This window comes from Rhinolophus hipposideros, assembly GCF_964194185.1.
Source record: "Rhinolophus hipposideros genome assembly, chromosome: 9".
In the NCBI taxonomy this organism is placed as follows: domain Eukaryota; kingdom Metazoa; phylum Chordata; class Mammalia; order Chiroptera; family Rhinolophidae; genus Rhinolophus; species Rhinolophus hipposideros.
The window spans coordinates 92,949,346-92,973,720 of NC_138055.1; the positions used below are offsets into that span (position 1 = coordinate 92,949,346).

At 41.8% G+C, this 24,375-nt stretch overlaps 1 protein-coding gene across 23 annotated transcripts in view; it reads left to right on the top strand.

Moving 5' to 3' along the window:
• PLEKHB2 (pleckstrin homology domain containing B2) overlaps positions 1-20,886 on the top strand; it is a 60,058-nt gene extending 39,172 nt beyond the window's left edge. For 14 of the 23 annotated variants that reach the window (XM_081058722.1, XM_081058704.1, XM_081058703.1 and 11 more), the window contains 2 exons: positions 794-902; positions 11,337-14,199. In XM_081058722.1, the coding sequence (XP_080914848.1) occupies positions 794-902; positions 11,337-11,476 (249 nt within the window). In that variant the 3' untranslated portion in view covers positions 11,477-14,199. Of the gene's footprint in view, positions 1-793; positions 903-11,336; positions 14,200-18,833 lie in introns of those variants that run through there. The other 9 variants (XM_081058710.1, XM_081058721.1, XM_081058714.1 and 6 more) reach the window with 4 other exon arrangements.
• Positions 20,887-24,375: the final 3,489 nt, after the last annotated feature.

The following is a 24,375-nucleotide window of genomic DNA, read 5'->3' on the forward strand; positions in this document are numbered from 1 at the left end:
CTGAAAAGGCTGCGTAAAAAAGTTAAGACAACCTGATCTTTTTGCCAACAATTCATGGCTCTTGCATTACAACAATGCACTGTCTGTGAGGGAGTTTTAGCCAGTAAACAAATAACTGTTTGGAATACCCTCCCTACTCACCTGATCTGGCCCCCAGTGACTTCTTTCTTTACCTGACGATAAAGGAAATATTGAAAGGAAGACATTTTGATGACATTCAGGACATCAAGGGTAATATGATGACAGCTTTGATGGCCATTCCAGAAAAAAGAGTTCCATAATTGCTTTGTAAGGTGGACTAGGCACTGGCATCGATGCACAGCTTCCCAAGGGGAGGACTTCGAAGGTGACCATATTGATATTCAGCAATGAGGTGTGTACTACTTTTTCTAGGATGAGTTTGTGAACTTAATTGTCAGACGTGTGTGTGTATGTGTGTGTGTGTGTGTGTGTGTGTTATATATAAAATCTTGTCCTCTGCAAATAGTGAGTTTTACTTCTTTCTAATTTAGATGACTTTTATTTCTTCTTACGTAAGTGCTCTGGCTAGGACTTTTGATACTATGTTGAATAAAAGTGATAAGAGTGGACAACTTTGTCTTGTTTCTGTTCTTAGAGGAAAAGGTTTTAGCTTTTCGCCATTGAGTATGATGTTAGCCATAGCTTCTCAAATGTGACCTTTATTATGTTGAGGTACATTCTCTCTGTAACCACTTGCTGAGATTTTTCTTTTTAAATATAAGTAGATGTTGAATTTCAAAATTACATTTCTAATGGGTCTCTTTTATTTCAGCAGGCATATGGTTATGGTCCATACAATGGTGTATACCCACCAGGAACTCAAGTTGTCTATGCTGCAAATGGGCAGGCTTATGCTGTACCCTACCGGTACCCATATGCAGGTAAGCCGTGCCATCCTTCCATTCTTTGTTGCTCTGTGTTTACAGCACAGATCCATACAGCCTGGCAGATTTTTATTTCTCAGTTTAAGGAAAAGGGAGCTATGCTTTCTGGTTAGAGATTGCAGATTACTCTGCTACTATGCTTTTTTTTTTTAAAAGCATTATGTATTTTCACACTGCTTTACAAATCTAGAGTAGTAGGCTTGATTTTTTTTTTTTAATTAATTTTATTGGGGTGACAATTGTTAGTAAATTTACATAGATTTCAGGTGTACAATTCTGTATTACATCGTCTATAAATCCCATTGTGTGTTCACCACCCAGAGTCAGTTCTCCTTCCATCACCATATATTTGATCCCCCTTACCCTCATCACCCACCCCCCACCCCCTTACCCGCTGGTAACCACTAAATTATTGTCTGTGTCTATGAGTTTTTGTTTCTCATTTGTTTGTCTTGTTCTTTTTGGTTTATATACCACATATCAGTGAAATCATAGGGTTCTCTGCTTTTTCTGTCTGACTTATTTCACTTAGCATTATTCTCTCGAGATCCATCTATGTTGTCACAAATGTTCCTATATCATCTTTCCTTAACGCCGAATAGTATTCCATTGTGTATATGTACCACAACTTCTTTATCCATTCATCTATCAAAGGACATTTTGGTTGTTTCCATGTCTTGGCCACCGTAAACAAAGCTGCAATGAACATTGGCGTACACGTGTCTCTATAGAGAAATGCTTTTATATTTTTGGGGTAGATACCCAGGAGAGCGATTGCTGGGTCATATGGTAATTCTATTCGTAATTTCTTGAGGAACCTCCACACTGCCTTCCATAGCGGCTGCACCAGTCTGCATTCCCACCAACAGTGTATGAGAGTTCCTTTCTCTCCACAGCCTCTCCAACACTTGTTACTATTTGTTTTGTTGATGAAAGCCATTCTGACTGGGGTGAGGTGATATCTCATTGTGGTTTTCATTTGCATTTCTCTGATGATTAGCGATGTTGAGCATTTTTTTATATGTCTATTTGCCATTTGTATCTCCTCTTTGGAGAAATGTCTCTTCAGGTCCTCTGTCCATTTTTCAATTGGGTTGTTTGTTTTTTTGTTGTTGAGTTTCATGAGTTCCTTGTATATTTTGGATATTAGCCCCTTATCAGAGGAACTGTTTGCGAAAATCTTCTCCCATTCAGTTGGTTGCCTCATTATTTTGTCAATAGTTTCTTTTGCTGTGCAGAAGCTTTTCAGTTTCATATAATCCCATTTGTTTATTTTAGTTTTTACTTCCATTGCTTTTGGAGTCAAATTCATAAAATGCTCTTTGAACCCAAGGTCCATAAGTTTAGTACCTATGTTTTCTTCAATGCAGTTTATTGTGTCAGGTCTTATGCTTAAGTCTTTGATCCATTTTGAATTAATTTTGGTACATGGTGACAGATAGCAGTCCAGTTTCATTCTTTTGCACGTAGCTATCCAATTCTGCCAGCACCATTTATTGAAGAGGCTGTCTTTCGTCCATTGTATGTTTTTAGCTTCTTTGTCAAAAATTATCTGTCCATATTTATGTGGTTTTATTTCTGGGTTCTCATTTCTATTCCATTGGTCTATGTGTCTGTTTTTCCGCCAATACCAAGCTGTTTTGATTATTGTAGCCCTGTAGTACAAGGAAAAATCAGGGAGTGTGATACCTCCAGTATTGTTCTTTTTTTTTAATATTGCTTTGGCTATTCGGGGTCTTTTGTGGTTCCAAACAAATCTGATGATTTTTTGTTCTATTTCTTTAAAAAATGCCATTGGGATTTTAATGGGGATTGCATTAAATCTGTATATGGCTTTGGGTAATATGGCCATTTTAACTATGTTGATTCTTCCAAGCCATGAGCACGGAATGTCTTTCCATTTCTTTGTGTCTTCTTCAATTTCTTTCAAAAATGTCTTATAGTTTTCAGCATATAAATCCTTCACATCCTTGGTTAAGTTTATTCCTAGGTATTTTATTCTTTTTGCTGCAATTGCAAAAGGAATTGTTTTTTCTATCTCTTTTTCTGAGATTTCATTGTTGGTATATAGGAAAGCAATGGACTTTTGTACGTTGATTTTGTAGCCAGCAACTTTACTATATTCATTGATTGTTTCTAACAGCTTTTTGGTGGAGTCTTTAGGGTTTTCTATATATAGCATCATGTCATCTGCAAAGAGTGATATTTTAACTTCTTCATTCCCAATTTGGATGCCTTTTATTTCTTTCTCTTGCCTGATAGCTCTGGCGAGGACTTCCAACACTATGTTGAAAAGCAGAGGTGATAGGGGACAACCTTGTCGTGTTCCTGAACGTAGAGCAAAGGGCTTCAGCTTTTCACTGTTAATTATGAGGTTAGCTGAGGGCTTGTCGTATATGGCCTTTATTATGTTGAGGTATTTTCCTTCTATACCAATTTCAGTAAGTGTTTTAATCATAAATGGATGTTGTATCTTATCAAATGCTTTTTCTGCATCAATTGATAGAATCATATGATTTTTGTCCTTTATTTTGTTTATGTGATGTATCACATTGATGGATTTGCGAATGTTGAACCATCCTTGTGCCCCGGGGATGAACCCCACTTGGTCGTGATGAATAATCTTTTTAATGCATTGTTGTATTCGATTTGCTAGAATTTTGTTTAGGATTTTAGCATCTGTATTCATCAGAGATATAGGTCTGTAGTTTTCTTTTTTTGTGTTGTCCTTACCAGGTTTTGGTATCAGGGTAATGTTGGCCTCATAAAATGAGTTAGGGAGTACTGACTCTTTTTCAATTTTTTGGAAGAGTTTGAGCAGGATTGGTATTAGATCCTCTTTGAAGGTTTGGTAGAATTCACTGGTGAAGCCATCTGGTCCAGGACTTTTGATTTTGGGAAGGTTTTTGATGACTGATTCAATTTCCTTACTGGTGATCGGCCTGTTAAGATTTTCCAGTTCTTCATGATTCAGCCTTGGAAGGCTATATGTTTCTAAGAACTTGTCCATTTCTTCTAAGTTATTAAATTTGGTGGCATATAGTCCTTCATAGTATTCTTGGATAATCCTTTGTATTTCTGTGGTGTCCGTGATAACTTCCCCTTTTTCATTTCTGATTTTGTTAATTAGTGTCTTCTCTCTTTTTATCTTAGTGAGTCTAGCCAAGGGTTTGTCGATTTTGTTAATCTTTTCAAAGAACCAGCTTTTTGTCACATTAATTTTTTCTATTGTCTTTTTGTTCTCTATTTCATTTAGTTCTGCTCTGATTTTTGTTATTTCCTTTCTTCTGCTGACCTTGGGTTTCGCTTGTTCTTCTTTTTCTAGTTTTTTAAGGTGTAACATGAGGTTATTTATTTGGGATTTTTCTTGTTTCTTGAGATAGGCTTGTAAAGATATAAATTTCCCTCTTAAAACTGCTTTCGCGGCATCCCAAAAATTATGGTAGGATGTATTTTCATTGTCATTTGTTTCTATGTATCTTTTGAGCTCTCCTCTAATTTCTTCTTTGACCCAGTCGTTCTTTAAAAGTATGTTGTTTAATCTCCATGTATTTGTGTTTTTTCCTGCTTTCTTTTTGCAGTTGATATCCAATTTCAAAGCTTTGTGATCAGAGAATATGCTTGGTATGATTTCAATCTTCTTAAATTTGCTGAGGCTGATTTTGTGTCCCAATATATGGTCTATCCTTGAGAATGTTCCATGTACACTAGAAAAGAATGTATAGTCTGATGTTTTAGGATGAAGAGCTCTATATATGTCAATTATGTCCAATTCATCTAATGTGTCATTTAGGGCTGCGATTTCGTTATTTATCTTCTGTTTGGATGATCTATCCATAGCTGTCAATGATGTATTTAAGTCCCCTAGTATAATTGTGTTTTGGTCAATTTCTCCCTTTAGTTCTGTTAGTAGTTGCTTGGTATATTTCGGTGCTCCCTGATTGGGGGCATAAATATTGATGACTGTTATGTCTTCTTGTTGTATAGTCCCCTTTACCATTATGAAATGTCCATCTTTGTCTCTTGTTATCTTTTTCACCCTGAAGTCTGTTTCATCGGAAATCATTATGGCTACACCTGATTTTCTCTGGGTACCATTTGCTTGAAGTGTCAATTTCCACCCTTTCACTTTGAGTCTATGCTTGTCCTTGTAGCTGAGATGTGTCTCTTGTAGGCAGCATATGGTTGGGTTTAGTTTTTTGATCCAATCTGCTACTCTGTGTCTCTTTATTGGTGAGTTCAGTCCATTTACATTTAGGGTGATTATTGATATGTGAGGATTTCCTGTCATTCTGTCTTTAGTTTTCTGGTAAGGCTGTGTCTCCATTGTTTCTTTGCCTTTTTGTTGTTGTCTGTTATTTCTGTGTGGTGGTATTCTATGATGTTTCCCTCTGTTTCTTCTTTTATCACAGTATATATTTCAGATTTGGATGTTTTTTGAGTGGTTACCCTTGAGTTTATGTAAAAGAAAGTTTGATATTTAGAGTATTCCAGTTTCTTCAGTACGCTTACTTTCTCTATTCCCATATTCCAGTTCAGGCCTTTACGCTCCCCCTTTTTATGTTTCGGTTGCCACAAGTTGTCCCTGTTGATGGTGGTCTAATAGCCTCCTTTAGTATTTCTTGTAGTGCAGGTCGTGTATTAGAAAATTCCCTCAGCTTCTGGATGTCTGGAAAGGTCTTTATTCCTCCTTCATATCTAAAGGAGATCTTTGCTGGATATATTATTCTTGGCTCATGATTTCTCTCTTTCAATAGTTTGAATATTTGGTTCCATTCCCTCCTAGCTTGTAGAGTTTCTGCTGAAAAATCTGATGATAATCTAATGGGCTTTCCTTTGTAAGTTACCGTCTTCTTTTCCCTGGCTGCCTTGAGGATTCTTTCTTTGTGGTTGATTTTAGACAGCTTCAATACAATGTGCCTTGGTGAAGGCCTGTTGGGATTGAGGTAATTAGGTGTTCTATTTGCTTCTTGGATTCGAGGATCCAGTTCTGTCCACAAGTTTGGGAAGTTCTCATCGACGATTTGTTTGAATATATTCTCTGTTCCCTTCCCTCTTTCTTCTCCTTCTGGTATACCCATTATTCTTATATTGCTCTTTCTGATGGAGTCAGAAAGTTCTTGTAGAGTTCTTTCATTTCTTTTAAGTCTTAAGTCTCTTTCTTCTTCCCTCTGTGTAAATTCCAGGTTCCTATCTTCTATGTCACTGATTCTTTCCTCCATCTGGTCAACTCTACTACCTAAGCTGGATATTTTATTGTTAATTTCTTCTATTGAGTTCTTAATCTCCAGAAATTCTATTTGGTTCTTTTTCAAGATTTCAATCTCTTTTGTAAAATGCTCATGGTGTTCTTTGATTGTGTTTCTGAGTTCATTAAACTGCCTTTCTGTGTTTTCTTGCATCTCGTTCAGTTTTTTCAGAATTGCGATCTTGAATTCTCTGTCATTTAAATCACAAAGGTCCATATCTCTAAGTTCCTTTTCTGGAGACTTTTCACTTTCTTTCTGAGCTATCTTGTTGCCTTGGTTATTCATGGAAATCACTGATTTACTATTTCTCTTCCTAGACATCTACAGGAGTGTCTTCTGCAACAGGTTGATAGGTATGCGAAGAGCTTTTGGAGTTCCAAAGCTCTTTCTGCACCAGATTCAGAGCCCGGTTGTTTCAGCAGTTCTGTTTACTCCTGCAGGGATCCGCTGAGATAGGTGGGGCCAGGGGCGGGGTGAATTGTGAGAGGTGGCCCAGAGCAATGGCGGCGACCACCACCACAGCCAGTCCTGCTTCCACAGCTCCCTCCCCTTTGCCAGAACTAGTTGAGCTGCGAATCTGTGTCTGCGGTCCACAGTTCTCAGAGCAGCAAATATTCTGTCCTTTGATCCGACACTGCTACTTTATCGCTTCTAGCACCGGGCAGGTGGGGGCGGGGCGAGCTCTAGGAGGGTAGGGAGGGGGCGGCTAGTCTCCGTGCCTAAGGGTTCCGTTCTCCGCTCGGCAGTGAGGGCTTAAACCACCGATTTCAGCCCTCTTCCCTCAGTCTTTGCTCCGAGGTCTGCCGTGAGCGAGCGTTGGGTTCAGCGGTTTTGTATGCTGCCCCCTGAGCCCTGTGGGCCGTAAGCGGAGCCCTAGCAGTCCGAGTCCTTCCCTCTCCCGCAGTTGCGGAAGATCCAGGCGCAGCGGGCTCCGAGCACTGAGCTAGGTCTGCGTCCTGCGCCCGCGCGGCTCGTCTCCGCACTTCTCCTCTCCCTCCTCCCCTGCTCGCGCGATTCACCCACCTGGAGGTGAATTCAGTAGTCGGCCTCTTCGTCTTGCCTGTCTGCTGTGCAAGGAGTCCTTTGTGGAGTTATTGTTGTCCGATTCGTTGTAAATTCCAGGGGAGCGTTACAGAGGCTCACCTCACGCCGCCATTTTTTTTTTGATCCCTACACCATTTTTCAGTAGGCTTGATTTTTAAAACTTCACTATTGTATCCAGATTTGTTCCCAAGAAGAGAGTTTGAACTTACTACGGTTTACTTACATTATGAAGCAGCCAAACTAACAGGCCCATTTTAAGGGATAAGAGGTATTCTTTCTCCTATTTTTTTCCTTCTGTTAACATCCTTCAAAAATTATCATTATTGAGGTGACGTTTCAATTTACAAGTAAAGTGGAGGCCTGGAAGGGCTTATATTATTCAGGACTTTTGCTGTGCTTCTTTCGATTTTTCACCTCACTTGAAACAAGTTGTAGGTTTGAGTGAATGGCCTGTGTTGGGAGCATCAAGCTTTGGATGTCCCCTGGGCAGGGTGGAGATATAAGCAAATGTTCGTCCTGGACTGGAGCCTTCAACTAGCATTGACTATGAAGGATTCTGCCTTGCTTGACTTTTTTTCATGTCAAATTGAAAACCAATAAAATAATGATGTGAAAAAATGAATTATTTATCCATTGGCTGAGCCTAGCACAGGCATCTTTGTTTGAATTGCTTTCCCCATATAAAATAAATTTTTCATCTTTATAATCTTGTATTTTTGGCATTTTTTTCTAATTTTACATATTTTATCCAGGGTGCTACATAATCTTCATAAGTATTTTTTATGATTTATTATTATATTGGGTGATATATTATTAGTTAAGTCTTCAAGTATTGGCTGCTTATTCTTTTCCTTTTTGGCTATTGTAGGTATTGCTTGGACATCTCTAGTCATTTTCTTTTTCATTCCTGTCAAATATTTCATAGAATAAATTTCTTATTTCTGTATATTAAATTAACATGTCATTGGGGCATAGATATTTTTGTTTCTTTTTATACCATTACAAAATTGTAAGTTTTCAAACTTATAAAAGTAGGGACAATAGTATAATGATTATCATTTGCCCATTACCAGCGTCAACGATTATCAACCACATTATGGCTAATCTTCTTTCACCTCCTCTCTCCACCTCTGGATTATTTTGAGGGAAATCCAGACTTTATATCATTTCATAGGACAATGTTACAACAAGTCTTGATACCATTTACCAAGTTGATTCACAGAACAGTTTACCAATTTATAATGGCACTAGGAGTTAATAGTATACTGGTTTTTCTGTAGTCCCATAAAGATTGCCTGTTGTTATTATGCTGTAAAAGTTTTAATAACCCGATTAGGTCTAAAATGTAATCATCAAGTTGCTTTGGTTTATGTTTCTATGATGACTGGCAAAGATAAACATTGTATAATTGTTTACAAATTAGATTTTCCCTTTATGAATTATTTTTCTTTGCCCATTTATTTTGGGGTTGGTGGTGAGTTTTTAAGCTCTAACCTAACCATGCCTTGAGAGCCAGCCTCTTTTTTTTTTATTTTTATTCATTAGTTTCAGGTGTACAAGACAAGGTACTACTTAGACGTTCATCATTTATATCCCTCACACTGTTCACCCCCCTCCCCCCATCCACTATCCCTCCGACCTCACACTGAACCATCACATTATATATATAAAATTATAGTTGGCATTCATTAATGTTTAGAGAGCCAGCCTCTTATTCAGCTCCCAGGCCACAGACTAGGGTAACCCAGCTGTTACTTATCCTATAGAACAGCAGAAGTTCTGCAGTCAATAGTTCTTGTAAAGGGAATTTCTGTAAATTGGATTCCATCCTCCCCTTGACTTTCTTCATAAAAAGAGAAATAGCATTCTCACAGGGAACCTCGGAATACTTGCGGCAGGGGAGTCATGTCGGTAGGTATTTGTTATTTGCGTTGTGACCAACCAGCAGGTGTACTTATTGTGGAAGGGCTGAGTTGGCTTGTGCTCTTCCCTGAGCAGCATTGTGCTTATAACCAGATAGGAGCCTTTGTTAGACACCCCAGTGCTTTGCCAGTTTCATGCAGATTGCCTTCCAGTATCTGTAGATCCTCCTCATGCACAGAGCTGGCTAAAGGCCTTCTATTTAATATGCGTGGGACTAGTGGCCAGTCAGCCAATTTGAAAAATACAAAGAGTGCTATATATGCACAGTAAGTATTGTTTTACTCACCCTCTTTAGTGGACATTTGTTCAGCTGTCTTTTGATGTGGGCTTGAGGGCTTTCGCTTTGAGTCAGCTCCCTTGGAGTTCTCATTTCTGTCTTGTAGAGATAGTACTCATGACACATTATTGTTCTGCAGTTTCCAGGGCAAGCTCAAGAACAGACCTCTAGATTTTGTGGTTCTAAGCTCCCTTCCCCCATCTTTTATAATTTACTCAATTTCTTGGTCTGATCGTAATTTGTAAAAGTTACCTGCCTTTATTTAGTCTTTCCTAAAGTACCTCATTTAGTTGTCATACAAACAGTATGTGTCTTTTTCACTTTCACATTTTGACCATTTATGTAAGCTTAGTTAAGTTAGATAATTACAATAAGTATTATTAGAAACATCCCCACTAACTTAGCTGCCTGGTAGGGGCAGAGGTAAGCAGTAGCTGCAGGAGAGTGAGGTCCTGGTCATATGAGGGGATCCCTGGGTGTGACCTACAGAGGGAATGCAGAGTTAGATTTTTGAGGGGATCTTTTAATTAGGTCAGTTCACCAGTTCCTACAGTATCATATTTAACTGGTTGGAGTTGCCAATTTGAAATTTTTAAATTTCGAAGCTGTGAAAGTGAATGCTACAATTCATCAGTTTTGAAATTTAAACATTGCATAAAAAATCATTTGCTTCTAACACTGTTTGTTACCTGTACTTGATCAGTCCTTAGAAGTTTGTTTTGGTCTCATTATCCTACTCTGTGGCTTTGATTTTTCTTGCCATCGTATTTGAGGCTTTAGTGGTTGTGAGTGCATAGTAGCCTGAGGGCCTGGCTTTGCTCTTTCTGCCCTTAACTCCCCATGCTGCCCTTTTTGCTCATCTGTAAGATGGAAGATGGGGGTAACAATAAACTCACCTCATAGGTTTGTTGTGAGGATTAAGTGAGTCACTGCGTGTAAATGCTTTTGCCACTGTAAATGCTTAGACTGGGAAACAAGGTTAATGTTAGCTTTTATTATCATTGTTGGTTTCACTTCATTCTTCATCTACCTGTACACGTTACCATTGGGCTAGTTTCTAGCTCTCCTAGAGTTGAACTGTTGTTAAAGGAATAGCAGGTCAAGAAGAAAGTTAACACTATTTATATTTGAGCAATTTAAAAGCTAGTTAGCTCTTAGACAACACAGTCGTGACATATAGAAGAGAACAAACAATACATTTCCAGTTGTAAACTTTAACTATGCAAATTAAATGTTAACTTTGTTTAAAAATTTGCTTTTTAGAAGTTTGTCCCTTAACAAATATTTTCCCCATAAAAACTTAGGATTAAATATTAAGAATTGTGCACCTGAAATCTATGTAACTTTACTAACACTTGTCACCCCAATAAACTTTAATTAAAAATAATTAAAAGCAAGTTATGTTAGCACAATTAAAGTTGAATTTTAAAAATGGTTTGCATAAATACTGAGAAGCCAATTAGCTTTAAATTGGATTTCTCAATTTTTAGCTTTTGTTGAGAATTCTCCCATTGTCTGCATGCTCTGTATCTTTCCTACTCTCCCCTATCTTCCTGTCATCCTGATAAGCATGATGTAGAGAACTCAAGTGGAAATTGGAGACTGGAGTTTGCAGCTTCATTAGGATTCTGCTCACTCAGTGTTTGGGACTTTGGATCTTTAAAAGCTGACATCTTGATTTTCTCTTAGTGCCATCTTAGAAATAGAGGTGTTTTCACTAGGGCAAGTCTGGTCACCTTAGCCTGTGGTGGAGGAGAACTGTGGAATACTCACTGTAGCCACCCCACCGCTTCTCCAGAAGAAGACAAGGCCGTAGGAGGAGGAAGGCAAAGCAATGACCTTGACTACTCTCAGAAAGGGTCCTAGGCGAGTCAGCCATCTTTTTGAGTTGGACTTCACAAACTGCTCCTTAAAGATACATTTTTTTCTTTTTTTTAGGACTATATGGACAGCAGCCTGCCAACCAAGTCATCATTCGTGAGCGGTTATATCAAGATAACGACAGTGATCTGGCCCTGGGCATGCTGGCAGGAGCAGCCACAGGCATGGCCTTGGGGTCTCTGTTCTGGGTCTTCTAGAGTCCTTGAAATCTGGATGCACATAGCTTCTGATACCCTTGTGCAGTAATATTATTTGCTGGGCATTTTAGTTTGTGATAAATGTTTTCAATAGTTCTTTTGAAAGTAGTAACATGGTAGTTATAACTAATCCACATAAGTACCACAGAGAAGGCTTTGGACTGCTTTTTTAGCCAAAACATGGACTCTGGGGCACGATCTCATTTCAATAGTTTCCTTATGGAACTCTTGAAATACTTTATTTGAACATACCTGTTTTGAAAGGCATTTTCTTTTTAGAGTTAAGTGTAGTGCTTAAGGGATAATGTATTTAATGGTAGGCTAGTAATATGGTGATGTATGAGTGAGTGAGTGCATGATTGTGGCAAGAAAAACAGCAGCTTCTTTTGGTTTAACATCAGACTTTCAAACCTCAGACCAGAACTAGCTGCATGTTACTTCAGTTTTGAGCTGATAAGCCAGCGGGGAACTTCCCTGAGGCCATGGGAACTTCCCATGATAGTCCCAGGACCTCTGGGGCTTTGCAGGACTCCAGCAAGTCTGACAGCTCAGGATGATGGGGGTGGGCCAATCTTCCTTTTAAAACGATCCTTTTTCTGTTTGGTCTTACTTGTTTGGTTTTAGTAGCAATCCTTGGAAAAAACACCAACTTTGGAATTGACTTGAACCTCAAAGTTTTAGGGCTTTATCTTTTAAAACTTGAAGAAAGTAAAACACAAACAAGTATGTGGAGGTAGATTTGTTTTATTCAGAGTCACTGTGCTTTTAGTGTCAGCTTGGAGTATTTTTATTGCCACCTTAGCCTACTGATAGCTTATTTTTCTGCTTCTCAAGAAAGTCATATTGAAAGAATGGTAAGGAAAATAGAATGGGAGTCATAGTTCGTGTTACTACTCAGGCCTGGCAGGGACTGCATGCACAGAGGACTCTTTTTCCATCCCCCTGAAGGCTGTTAAAGAGCAGGTGTCCTGTGCTGCACAGCACTGGGACACTGGTTACCTTTCAAGTACTGGGGTGTGTGAAGCCTCGGTGATGGCATGGTGGGGGCTCGTTGGACCATGGCTGTCGGGGAGATTCTGGGGGTAGATGGGGAATGAGGCCTAAAGACATGCATCAGCTGCTAAAGATACCACCCAACTTGACCAGGGCACCAGCCTGCTTATCATTCCTAACTCAAATGCCCTAGAGAAGCTTAAACTATTTAATTTTGAGCCCCAATTATGTGTGAGCTCTGGAAAACCCACAGTCCTGCATTTTTGTTATTTCTTATTTCTTTAACTATGTGCATTTTTAAAGCTCCAAATTATTCCAGTTTTCTGTCCTGCATACTTTAAAAAGGTACTTTCACAAATGCAGTGTAGCAAGATGAAGGTCCGTACTCCTACACTCCAGGTAGCCCTATTTTCCATAAAATACACTCCTAGTAGCCCAAATTCTGTTTTTATTTTGTATGGCTGGCTATATACATACTCTCTTGTTTTACTAGTCAACTGACTCCATCTCTGAGGCTTACTTAAACACATCTTCATATGAAAGCAGATGTCAAACAGACTTTGTGGTGACAGTTGATCTGTTTTCCTAGCCAATTCTAGTGGATTTTTTGATACTGGAGAGAATCTGTTTCCAGTTGAAAGGAAATATACTTGACTTCTCGCTTTGGGTGTTTTGACATGGCAGAAAATTGCCAAATGTGATGCATGACAACACTAGTTTTGATGGTTAAAAATGTTGCTTTTTGTGACTTTACATCTTGTGTAATAAGAAGGGCTTTTTCAGATGGTAATCATTTATTAAAGTTGTATGCTTTACTTGTAGAAATTAAGCACAGTTTTTAATGTCGCATTGGGGCATTTATTTTGAGCTTGAAATTACTAGAATCACAGAGTATTGAGTTATGGCAGTGAAATGTCCTTGATGCAAACAGTCTCTCTGTGTTTCTTTGACAGCCCTCTGACTGAAGGGGGAGAGCGGTGGACTAAAGCTTGGGCACATGTATATGCCCCCAACCCCCTGTCTGCAGTGGGGCCAAGCCCCATGGGCAGCCATAGTTGAGCCTCAAAAATCACTGTCACTGCGGACTTGATCCTAATATGAAATGCATTGTGGGTATAAAGATGGGCTGAGACATTTCATTTCCCTGGTCCCGTCTCCCATAGATGCCAACTTTTTGATCGCTTCACTTAGATCATCCTAAATCAAGAAGTTAGATCAGTTGGAAGCAACTTGTTCAGGTTTGAGTAGTTTGCTTCCATTTGTACTTTAAAATAATGTACCTGGAAGAAGTTTGTCAATGGCATTGTGCACATTCCAATCTGATTGTTTTTTAGCTCTTCTTTTAATTCATTTAGTTAACTTTAGGGACTATATAGTAAAGAGAAGGGAGACACCAGTCGCTGTGTTTCAGATCATCATTCATGAAACAGGCCAGACCAGTACTCAAGGTCTGGATCATATGGAGAAGTTCCTGCAGTTGAGACAGAATGACCTAAGATTATTTTCTACATCAATTGTGATCATGTGGAATCTTTCGTTCTCCTTCCCAAGTTTATATAGACACAGGCATGGAATGCGGTTCAGTTTTTTCCCCCTAGAGTTGATTTTTGTTTCTGATTGCTTCCCTGTCTAGTATTCTATTGTGCCCACAGAACCTATTTTTCCCTGTATATGCAAATTGTATGTTTATAAGTGAAAATGACAATACATTAAATGATGCTAACCTTAAAGCATGTTTCATTGTGATTTCTTTTTTTTTCATTAATTTATTTAAACTAAAAAAACAACAAAAAATTTCCACCCATTTCTCCTAGCCATCCCTCCCCCACACACACACACGTCTGGAAACTACCAACTTGTTTTTGTTTTTTTAACTACTTTGTGGTAACACACTGTTGTCCTTTTCTGCTGCATTGGGGGCAACAAGAATCCCATTTTTAGAACATTCCTTAAGTGCGAGGGAATGTATTGTCACATTGGAAAACAATAACATTAAATTCTTATAGTAACTCTGTAAGACAGGTAAGCCAAGTTATATTGGATGAAACTGAAACTCAGAAGTTAAATAGTGTTCTCAGGAGCGCATAGGTAATAAGTGAAATGAATTTATACCTGATTAAAACATTCTTTTTCCCTGTGCCATGTACACAAAGGAATATAATTTCCCCAAGAACATGTAGGTGGCATATGTAGTCATACTTTTAAGATGACTGTTAGAAAACTGACAGTATCAACTAAATAAATGAGCAAACTAAACAGAAATAGTCTCAGAGATATAGAGGAAAAACTGATGGTGGTTATAATAGTTGGGAGGGGATTGGGGATGAGGGAGAAGGTGAGGGGATTAAAAATCAAATTAGTATTCATAGTATTGCCACCGGGATATGAAAGACAGTTTGGGGAATATAATTAATGTTGTAAAGATTTTGTAGGGGTCAGATGGGCACTTGTCTTATTAGGGAGACCACTTCACGGACTGTAGATGCCTGACCACTGCCTGTACCCCTGAAGCTGAAGCTGAATAATATTGAATGTCAACTATAATTTAATATATCCATAGTCATGGGAAGTGGAGCACAGCATAGGGAATAGAGTCAGTAGAACTGTTAACAGCTGTATACGATATTAGAGGGGTAGTAGATTGAGGGAAGGGGGTTGTCACTTTGTGAGGGGTGAAATGTCTATTGCATTGTTTTGTACACCTGAAATTAAAAGAAAAAAGAAAACATCTTCTTCAATCAGATCCACTTTGCAGTGTGGATCCAATAACTACTGCAATATCTTTGGGTACCTAACTTCATGTTATTTTTTTTATTATTATTATTTTAAATTAGTTCCTGAATTCAGTTTCTTCTGGGCTAGCTTTTCTGTTTATCTTACCTGTTGTAGACTTTGAATGATGATGCATGATTGCCTGTTAATAGTTTAAGATGAGGAGTCTCATACTAGAAACTCTGGGTCTCTTTATTTCTTTAAAAAAGAATCCTGTAATATTTTGCTTGGAGACAGTTATTTCTGGATGTGGGGGAGGGCAGACACTCCACACATACTTTGTAGCCCCTCCCCTTTCAGCTTGACTTCATTCCTGTCATTTGACGTGCTGACCCCTACTACTGATAGCTCTTTTTTTTTTTAACTTAGTTTTTTAAATAGGTTATACATAGCTCCAAAATAATAGTACGAAAGATAGATTCAGTGAAAGGTCTTCCATCTGCCCATTTCCTGCCATCTTTGCTTAACCACTGGTACTAGTTTATCCTTTCTGAGTTTCTTCATACATATATAAACTAGTACAAAGATATATTCTTATTTTTCTCCCTTTTTTATACAAAAGGGTACCCAGCGGTACTCAAATATTTTGGTATCAGGATCCTTTTATGTTATTCCATTTTCTTTATTTTAATTTTCAATTACAGTTGACATTTAATATTATTTTATGTTAATTTCAGGTGTACAGCATAGTGATTAGACATTTGTGTAATTTACAAATTAATCCCCCCATAAGTCCCACCCACCCAACTCCATACATCGTTATTACAATATTATTGACTGTATTCCCTATGCTGTACTTTACCCCCGTGACTATTTTGTAACTACCAATTTGTACTCCTTAATCCCTTCACCTTTTTCACACACACCCAAACCCCCTTCTGTCTGGCAACCATTAGTTTGTTCTCTGTATCTATGAATCTGTTTCTGTTTTGTTCGTTTATTTTGTTCTTTAGATTCCTCATACAAGTGAGATCATATAGTCTTTGTCTTTCTATGTTTACTTATTTCACTTAGCATAACACCATCTAGGTCCATGCATGTTGTTGCAAATGGTAAGATTTCATTTTTTTATGGCTGATTAATATTCCATTGTATGTATGTACCACATCTTTATCCAATTGTCCATTGATGGGCACTTAGGTTTCTTCCATGTCTTGGCTATTGTAAATAATGTTGCAGTGAACATAAAGGTGCAAATATCTTTTCAAATTAGTGTTCTGGATTTTTTCAGATAAATACTAAGAACTGGAATTGCTGGGTCATGACGGTAGTTCTATTTTTAATTTTTTGAGGAACCTCCAACACGTTTTCCACTTAGGGCTTTATTTGCTGTGTTTTGGGTTTTTTTTGTAGTTCCTTTAGGCATAAGGTTAGATTGTTTATTTGATTTGTTTGTTGAGATAGGCCTGTATTGCTATGACTTTCCCTCTTAGGGATGCTTTTGCTATGTCCCATAGATTTTGGGTCATTGTGTTTGCATTTTCAATTGTCTCAATATATCTTTTGACTTCTCCCTTGATCTTATTGTTAACCCATTCATTGTTTACTGGCATATTTAGCCTCCATGTGTTTGCATATTTTAGATTTTTCTTATAATTCATTTCTAGTTTTATACCATTGTGATCAGAGAAGATGATATGATTTCAGTCTTCTTAAATATATTGAGACTTGTTTTGGCCTTGTATGGGGTCTATCTTGGAAAATGAGCAACGTACACTTGGAAGAAATGTATATTCTGCTGCTTTGGGTGAAATGCTCTTAAAATATCAATTATATCTATCTAGTCTAATGTGTCATTTAAGGCTGCTATTTCCTTGTTGGTTTTCTATCTGGAAGATCTGTCCTTTGAAGTCAATGAATGTTAAAGTCTTCTACTATGACTCTATTACAGTCAATCCCGTCCTTTATGTGAGTTAATGTTTGCTTTTTGTATTTAGCTGCTCCTATATTGGGTGCATAAATGTTTTCAGGGTTTATATCCTCTTGTTGGATTGATTCCTTTATCACTATGAAATATCCTTCTTTGTCTCTCATTATAGCCTTTATGTTAAAGTGTATTTTTTTCTGGTACAAGTATTGCTACTCAAGCTTTTTTGTTTGTTCATTTACATTTGCATGTAATATCTTTTTCCATCCCTTTACTTTCAGTCTGTGTGTGTGTTTCGATTTGGAGCAGATTTCTGGTAGACAGCACATGTATGTATGGGTCTTGTTTTCTAATACATGGAGATACCCTATGTCTTTTGATTGGAGCATTTAATCCATTTACATTTGAAGTGATTATTGCCATTTTATTATTCATAGTTACATTTTTTTCCCTCCTTCTTCTCCTTAAAGAAACACCTTTAACATTTCTTGTAATACTTGTTGGTGGTGATGAATTTCTTTAGCTTTTTCTTTTCTGAAAAGCTATTTATCTCTCTTTCGATTTCAAATGATAGCCTCACTGGGTAGAATAGTCTTATTTGTAGGTCCTTGCTTTTCATCACTTGGAATATTTCATGTCAATTCCTTCTGGCCTTCAAAGTTTCTGTTGAGAAATCAGCTGACAGTCTTATGGTAGCTTCCTTGTAGGTAACTAACTGCTTTTCTCTTGCTGCTTTTAGGATTCTCTCTTTGTCTTTAACCTTTGGCATTTTAATTATGATGTGTCTTGGTGTGGGCCTCTTTGGGTTCATTTTGTTTGGGACTCTGGGTTTTCTGGACTTGTATGTTTATTTCTTTCGACATGTTTGGGAAGTATTCCATTATTATTATTTCTTTAAATAGCTTCTCAACCCCTTGTTTTCTCTCCTCTCCTTCTGGTACTACTATGATGTGAATGTTGTTTTGCTTGATGTTGCTTTATGTTGTACCAGAGGCTTCTTAAACTATTCTCATTTAATTTTTTTTCTTTTTGCTGTTCTGATTGGCTGTTTTCTGCTACCTTGTCTTCCAAGTTACTGATTCAGTTCTTTGCTTCATCTAATCTGCTTCTGATTCCTTCTAGTGTAGTCTTCATTTCAGTTATTGTATTCTTCATTTCTGAGTGGTTCTTTTTTATGATTTCTATGTCCTTTTTTATGCTTACTATCTCTCTTTGAAGTTCTGGCTAAGTTTCGTACATATCGTTATAACTGTATCTGGTCGATTGCTTGCCTCTGTTTGGTTTAGTTCTTTTTCTGGAGTTTTCTCCTGATCTTTTATTTGGGACATGTTTGTGTTTCCTCATTTTGGCTGCATCTCTGTGTTTGTTTCTATGCGTTAGGTAGGGCTGCTATGTCTCCTGGTCTTGGCAGGGTAGCTTTAGGTAGTAGTTGTTCTGTGGGACCCAGTTGCACAGTCTCCCTGGTCTCCTGGTCCAAATGCTCCAGGAGTGTGCCTTGTGTGAGTTGTGTGTGCCCTCCTGTTACAGTTGAACCTTAATTGCTTTTGACATGACACTCAATCTAAATGGCTGTGAGAATTGGTCATGACCACAGTGTACAAATTGCTGTGTGGGGGCTACCCCCATGGAGTGAAATTTTCCCCAGCAGGCTCTGTTGCCTGCCGAGAACACCCTTTTGGTGTGCTGCTTGTGGGTCTAATTGGGTGATGCTCTTGTTGTCTGTAGGTGGCCACCAGATGTATTGGTTCTGGGCTTCTTTGACGGGACTTCCATGCAGGCCAAGATCAGCTCCTGCCTGTGACTGGCCCTGGGATACCTGGTAGGAGCTACAGAGCGATCATGGTTGGTCACTGCCTGTGCTGGCACATGGGAAAAGCCATGCTGGCAATGGAGGCTGGCCACCACCAATGCCAGGCCTGTGTCAGTTCAGCACAAAACCCAGGGCAACCTGAGGTCTTTTATTTTCTTTCTGAGCTATCTTGTTACTTTGGTTATTCATGGTATTTGATGGTTTATTTCTCTGCTTAGGCATTTATAAGAATGAAATCTGCTTTTTACAAAAGTATTTGACACTTCTCTGTTTTAGGAGATTGACAAGTAGAGGTCTTTCTTTTGTTTCTCAGCAGATGGTGCTGAAGCCCAGGTTTTTATTTTCTCTTACCTGCACTACTGGGGCTTCCAGGGTCTCTGTGGGGTGGTGTTTCCTAGGCCCGGGAAAATGTCCCATATTCCCTGGGGAGGTGGGCATCCCCTGTGTGACCAGGTCACATTGGTTTCAGGGCTCTAACCTCATGGTTAATGGTTAATGTGGTGTGTGATGGGGCTCTAGGTTCATGAGATCCCAACACTGCCTTCTACAACCAGATGCTGCCAGCAGTGCTGCACTATCTGAGGTGTCACAGTTGTGCTCCACTGCGATGGCTGGGGAAAGGCTGGTCCATGAGTTGTGGCCTTGTTTTCCTCCCAGTAATGATGGCTTTTCACGTCTCAGCCACCACAGATATGCCAAGATTGTGTGCTGTAACCTGACACTTTTGCTGCTACAACGTCTTCTGGGATCGCTTCTCTGGGAGGGTGAAGGGAGACAGCTACCCATTTGGGGCTTTGTTTTTTTGCCTTGCAATGGTGGCTGCTTGTGTTCTGTTTCTGTCTCTGTCACCGGGTTCAGCCACTGTATGTGCTGGTGTCTCAGGCCAGAATGTTGATTTTAGCCCTCTGGTCCTTAGGGCTGCAGAGTGTGTGCACTGTTTCTTGACTCCTTCCCTGCTCCTGAGTCCTCTGGACCTGCCATGATCTCCAGACTGTATCCTTCCCCCTTCCTTCCTTCCCCTGTTTACTAAGATATGCTGACCTTCAGATGTGTTAATACAAGGATCGCCCAGTAGTGTTTGTGTGTTGAGCAGGGAGTCCTTTGTTGTCAACTACAGTTGGACAACTACAGTTCTGTCCAGCTTACTGTAACTTCAAGGAGAGAGACTGCAGGGCCTCTCATGCTGCCATGCTGCTGACATCACCCAAACCATGTAATAATCCAAGTGAATAATCTTAAAAATATGTACTCATTTTTGCCATTAATGCATTAATAAAACCATGTATGTATAAAACCAACCATTCTATAATTACTTACCAGAACCCTCAACACATAGATACCATTGTAAAGTAGTAAGTCTTGTAATAGTATAAGAGAAATGAATGAATAAAACACATGGAAACCATCCATAAATTTTATGTTCTATACCTACTAGATAACAAAAATGTCTCAAGAGAAGCTACATTGAATGAGAAAAGATTATGCTGAAATAAGATCAGTATGGAGATTTCTTATAAAACTAAAAATAGATCTACCATAGGACCCAGTAGGGTTTCCAGGTGGGAATTCCCTCCCGTTCTCAGGAATATTTTTCCCTTTCCCATTTCTGAATCCTGAGAAAAGTTGGTCGGGAAATTGGGAAACTTGGCTCCTTGAACCCAGTAATACCCACAGTGGGAAATAAACGTACTACTCACAATGTATCTCTTAGACATTTTTCCTATTTATTGCTGGGGTTTCTGGGCGGGAATTTTCACCCATTCTCAGGAATTTTTTTCGCTTTCCCGTTCCCGAATCCCGAGGAAAGTTGTAGACAACCAGTGTTTTCATTTACCGTTCCTCTAGCCCCTGTCTTAACTTACATGTGTCCTTATCCTGTGCCTGTAGCCCATGTGTACCTCAAGTGTCTCCACCCACTGTACCACATTTGGTTGTCATTCACTTATTAAAGTTATCTTATTTCCTTCCAGGTATTGGCCACTTTGATTATGTCTGCTTTATATATGTTCTTAGTTGTTTTTACATGGATGTATGGTTTCACACCAGTTGGGCAAATACACTGGGGCACAATTGGTACATTACATGGTGACACTATGCTTAGCTTCATAAGAATCTGGCAAGATAGTCTTCTCAAGAGATTGTACCATTTGTATTTCCATCACCCAACCCCAACCGCAAACCAAACCTAACCCTAACCCTAAACCTAACCCTAACCCCAACCCCGAACCCGACCTCGACCCCCACCCGGACCCCAACCCCAACCCCATCTCTAACCCTAACCCAACTCTAACCCCAACCCCAAAACCAAACCCAACCCCAACCCCACACCCACACCCACCCCGACCCCGACCCCGAATCTGACCCTGACCCCGACACCATCTCCAACCCCTAACCTCTAACCCCGACCCAGACCCCGACCCCGTCCCCGGTACTTGGCACATCGGGACCGAGCCCAGGGGACAACCATCCCTCTGCCTGCACCTGGGCCCCGAGACACAGGCTCAGCGTGTCCCCCGACCCTGGGCCAAGGGGAAGCCCCCCGCCCCACCCCACCGGAGGCCTCTGTCTCCGCTGGCCGGCACCGCGACCCCTCCCCCGCCCCCCTCCCTTCTCCCACCAGAGCCAGGCGCCCTCGGTTCCTGCCGGCGGTGGTGGCCCCGCCTACAGCAACAAAAGAGCCCGGACAAACCAGGGGAAGGAGGGAGCGACACACCTGCCCGAGTGGCCTGCGACCTTGGTCTCCAGGAGAGACCACCACAGGGGAAAAGCAGGCAGGCGGGCATGCACACAACCCACAGGAGTAGGGTGCCTGGGGCTGCGCGTCTCCTCCGGCTTGCGGGACCCGGGGCGGGGCTCGGAGCCCGGCGGCAATCCGCGGACCCTGGAGGCCTGCCCCGGGGTCCCACGGTGACTGCCCACTCCCCGGGCACTGCCTCCGTAACGGAGCCCAGCCCCGGGCACCACCGCACTCCGGTGGAGGAGCTGCCACTTCAACACAGCCTCCGTGCGTGGGTCCCTCCATCCTCCCCCCAACTCCCAACCCCTGTGTGTCTGGCTCTGTGACTTGCCTGTTGGGCTCTGGCTCTGGCTCAGGAGCTCTCTCCCCGCGTGCCAGCCCCCTCTGTCTCTCTCTGTCCTTGTCTCTCTGTATGTATAGATACATATATGTACACACACGTGTATATTTCCGTCTCGCTGCCTCTTACTCCTCATCCCATTCTGTCTGTCGGTCCCTGTCCTGGGGGGACTCTACTCCTCTGCCCGCACAAGAACACAGGATATGGCAAGGCCAAGAAGGAACACCGACAGAGCCATGGATAGGGGGCTCACACCACCATTTCTCACGGGTGGCTGGCTTGGAGACACCGGAAGCCGGAGCCGCAGGATCGGCAACCTGCTGGCCGCTTCTCTGCCAACCAACCGACTCACCAAGCTGGCTAACTGCAATCCGCGCCTTTCTGTGATTTGCAATCCACCATCCGTGCTTTCTAGCTGGGACATGGCAGCTGTATTGATGGCCAGTGGCCAACTGGCAACAGCTGTTGGCCAAGCAGTCCCAGCTGATGACCATGCACTACCCGAGCCAGCACCCCTCCACGCGAGGTCCAGAGCCTGGAAACTGATCTCTGGGACTCAGTCCCCACAGTCCCCGTCTGTCTCTCTCCGCCTGCCTCTCTCTTGCTCCCTCTCTGGCCTTCTCTCCTCCTCTCTCTCACCTCCCTGGGTCGGAGGTGATGTGTATCCAGTGAAGGGACCGGATATTGGGCAGGATGCTGGTCGCTGACCAGTGGCGAGACAGAAGGCTGTGTAAGGAAGGGTGGCAGTGGCCCAAAGCTGCTGCACCCTGGTGGCCCTGGTGGCTCCCCGGGGCTTTGATCAGTTGATCAGGCCGGCCAGGGCCAGAGCCTGGGCCAGGGCCAGGGTCAGGGACGGGCTGCGCCAGCCTAGGGCTGGAGGGGACTGCGAGGACCCCGCGAGACCCCTGGGTTGCCCTGAGCAGGGGACCGCAGAGTAGCCAGGGGGGTCAGCGGGGGTGGGGGTGGGGGGAGCAGGGTGGGGGTAGGGCGCAGGGTGCAAGCCAGTTGGGGCCTGGGGAGTCTCAGGATGCCAGAGCGCCCAGACTTCTGTCACCTCCAGGGAAGTGGCAGAGGCCCCGTGGAGCCACAGGTGGCGCGAAGGGGCCTCGCTGTGGGTAAGGAGTCACCGGCTGCCCACGCCCACTACGTCCTGAGGAGGCAGGGAGCAGGCGGGAGGCGCGGCGCTGCTGGAGCCGGTCAGCGGAAAGAGGGGAGAGGCTCGCCGCCGGCGCTGCCCAACAACCTGGCGCGCGCTCACCACGCAGGCCGGGCGGCTGCTCTTGGGGCGCCGCGAGCCCGGCCGCAGCGTCTACGGCCATACCACCCTGCACGCGCCCGATCTCCTCTGATCTCGGAAGCTAAGCAGGGTCGGGCCTGGTTAGTACTTGGATGGGAGACCGCCTGGGAATACCGGGTGGCACCATGCTTACCGCAGGCGGGTGCCATAAAGGAGACCAAGCCCCCTTGACTCGTGGGTGTGCATGACAGCCGGGCCGGGGTTGGGAAGGAACCCCTCCCTTCCTGCTCCACCACGGGTCCCCACTTCCTCCTGCTCGAGGGAACAGGGCCCGGTTTACTGCCCGGTGGCGTCTGTCTGAAACGTTACTGAGCAACTTGGCTTGGGCTGGCCGCGGGTGCTCAGCGACACACTGACTTTTTGAAGTCAAAGGATGACAAGTTTGCGGTCTTGGCTTTCAGTGAAGTCCTGCCGCACCGAGGCAATGTGGAAACGACTGGCGAACTAAAGCTGTAGACTTTCCTGAATGGTTTCAACAGCTTATTTTAAGATATCAAAGAGGTTGCATTGGACTCTTGGGCGTTCAGGCTTAAATACGTGTTTAGGTGGGAGGATTTAAGGGGCGCGGAAGTAAATTGGACATTCATTCATTCATTCATTCATTCATTCATTCATTGTGTGTATCCAGTGCCGGTTAGGTAGGGTATCCCGAGAGATGTAAAAACCTGCGGTCCGCCTTCCGGGAAGAACATGGGAAAAGAGCAGCCAAATGAAAGTCCCTTTCCAAGATCCTCAGCGCTGTGATGCGGTCGGTTAGGTCTGCTCTGTCCAGCACAGCAGCTACTGGCCACACGAGGTTGCCGAGCCCTTGAAATGCCCCTGGTCCGAATGGAGGTGGGCTGCAGTGGTAACGGACAGACTGCCTTCTGACGGTTTAGCGGAAGAGGAGAGTGCAAGACACCTCACGAATAACTTCAAGTATGATTTTATGTCCACACGACAGTATTTTGGTTACACTGGACTAAATAAAATATAATACCGAAGTGAAAAAAAACGGAATGAATGAATGAATGAATCGATCAATCGATCGACCATCAAAACCTAACCAGCAGAGATCAGGAGACCGGACGACCGGGTCGGGGA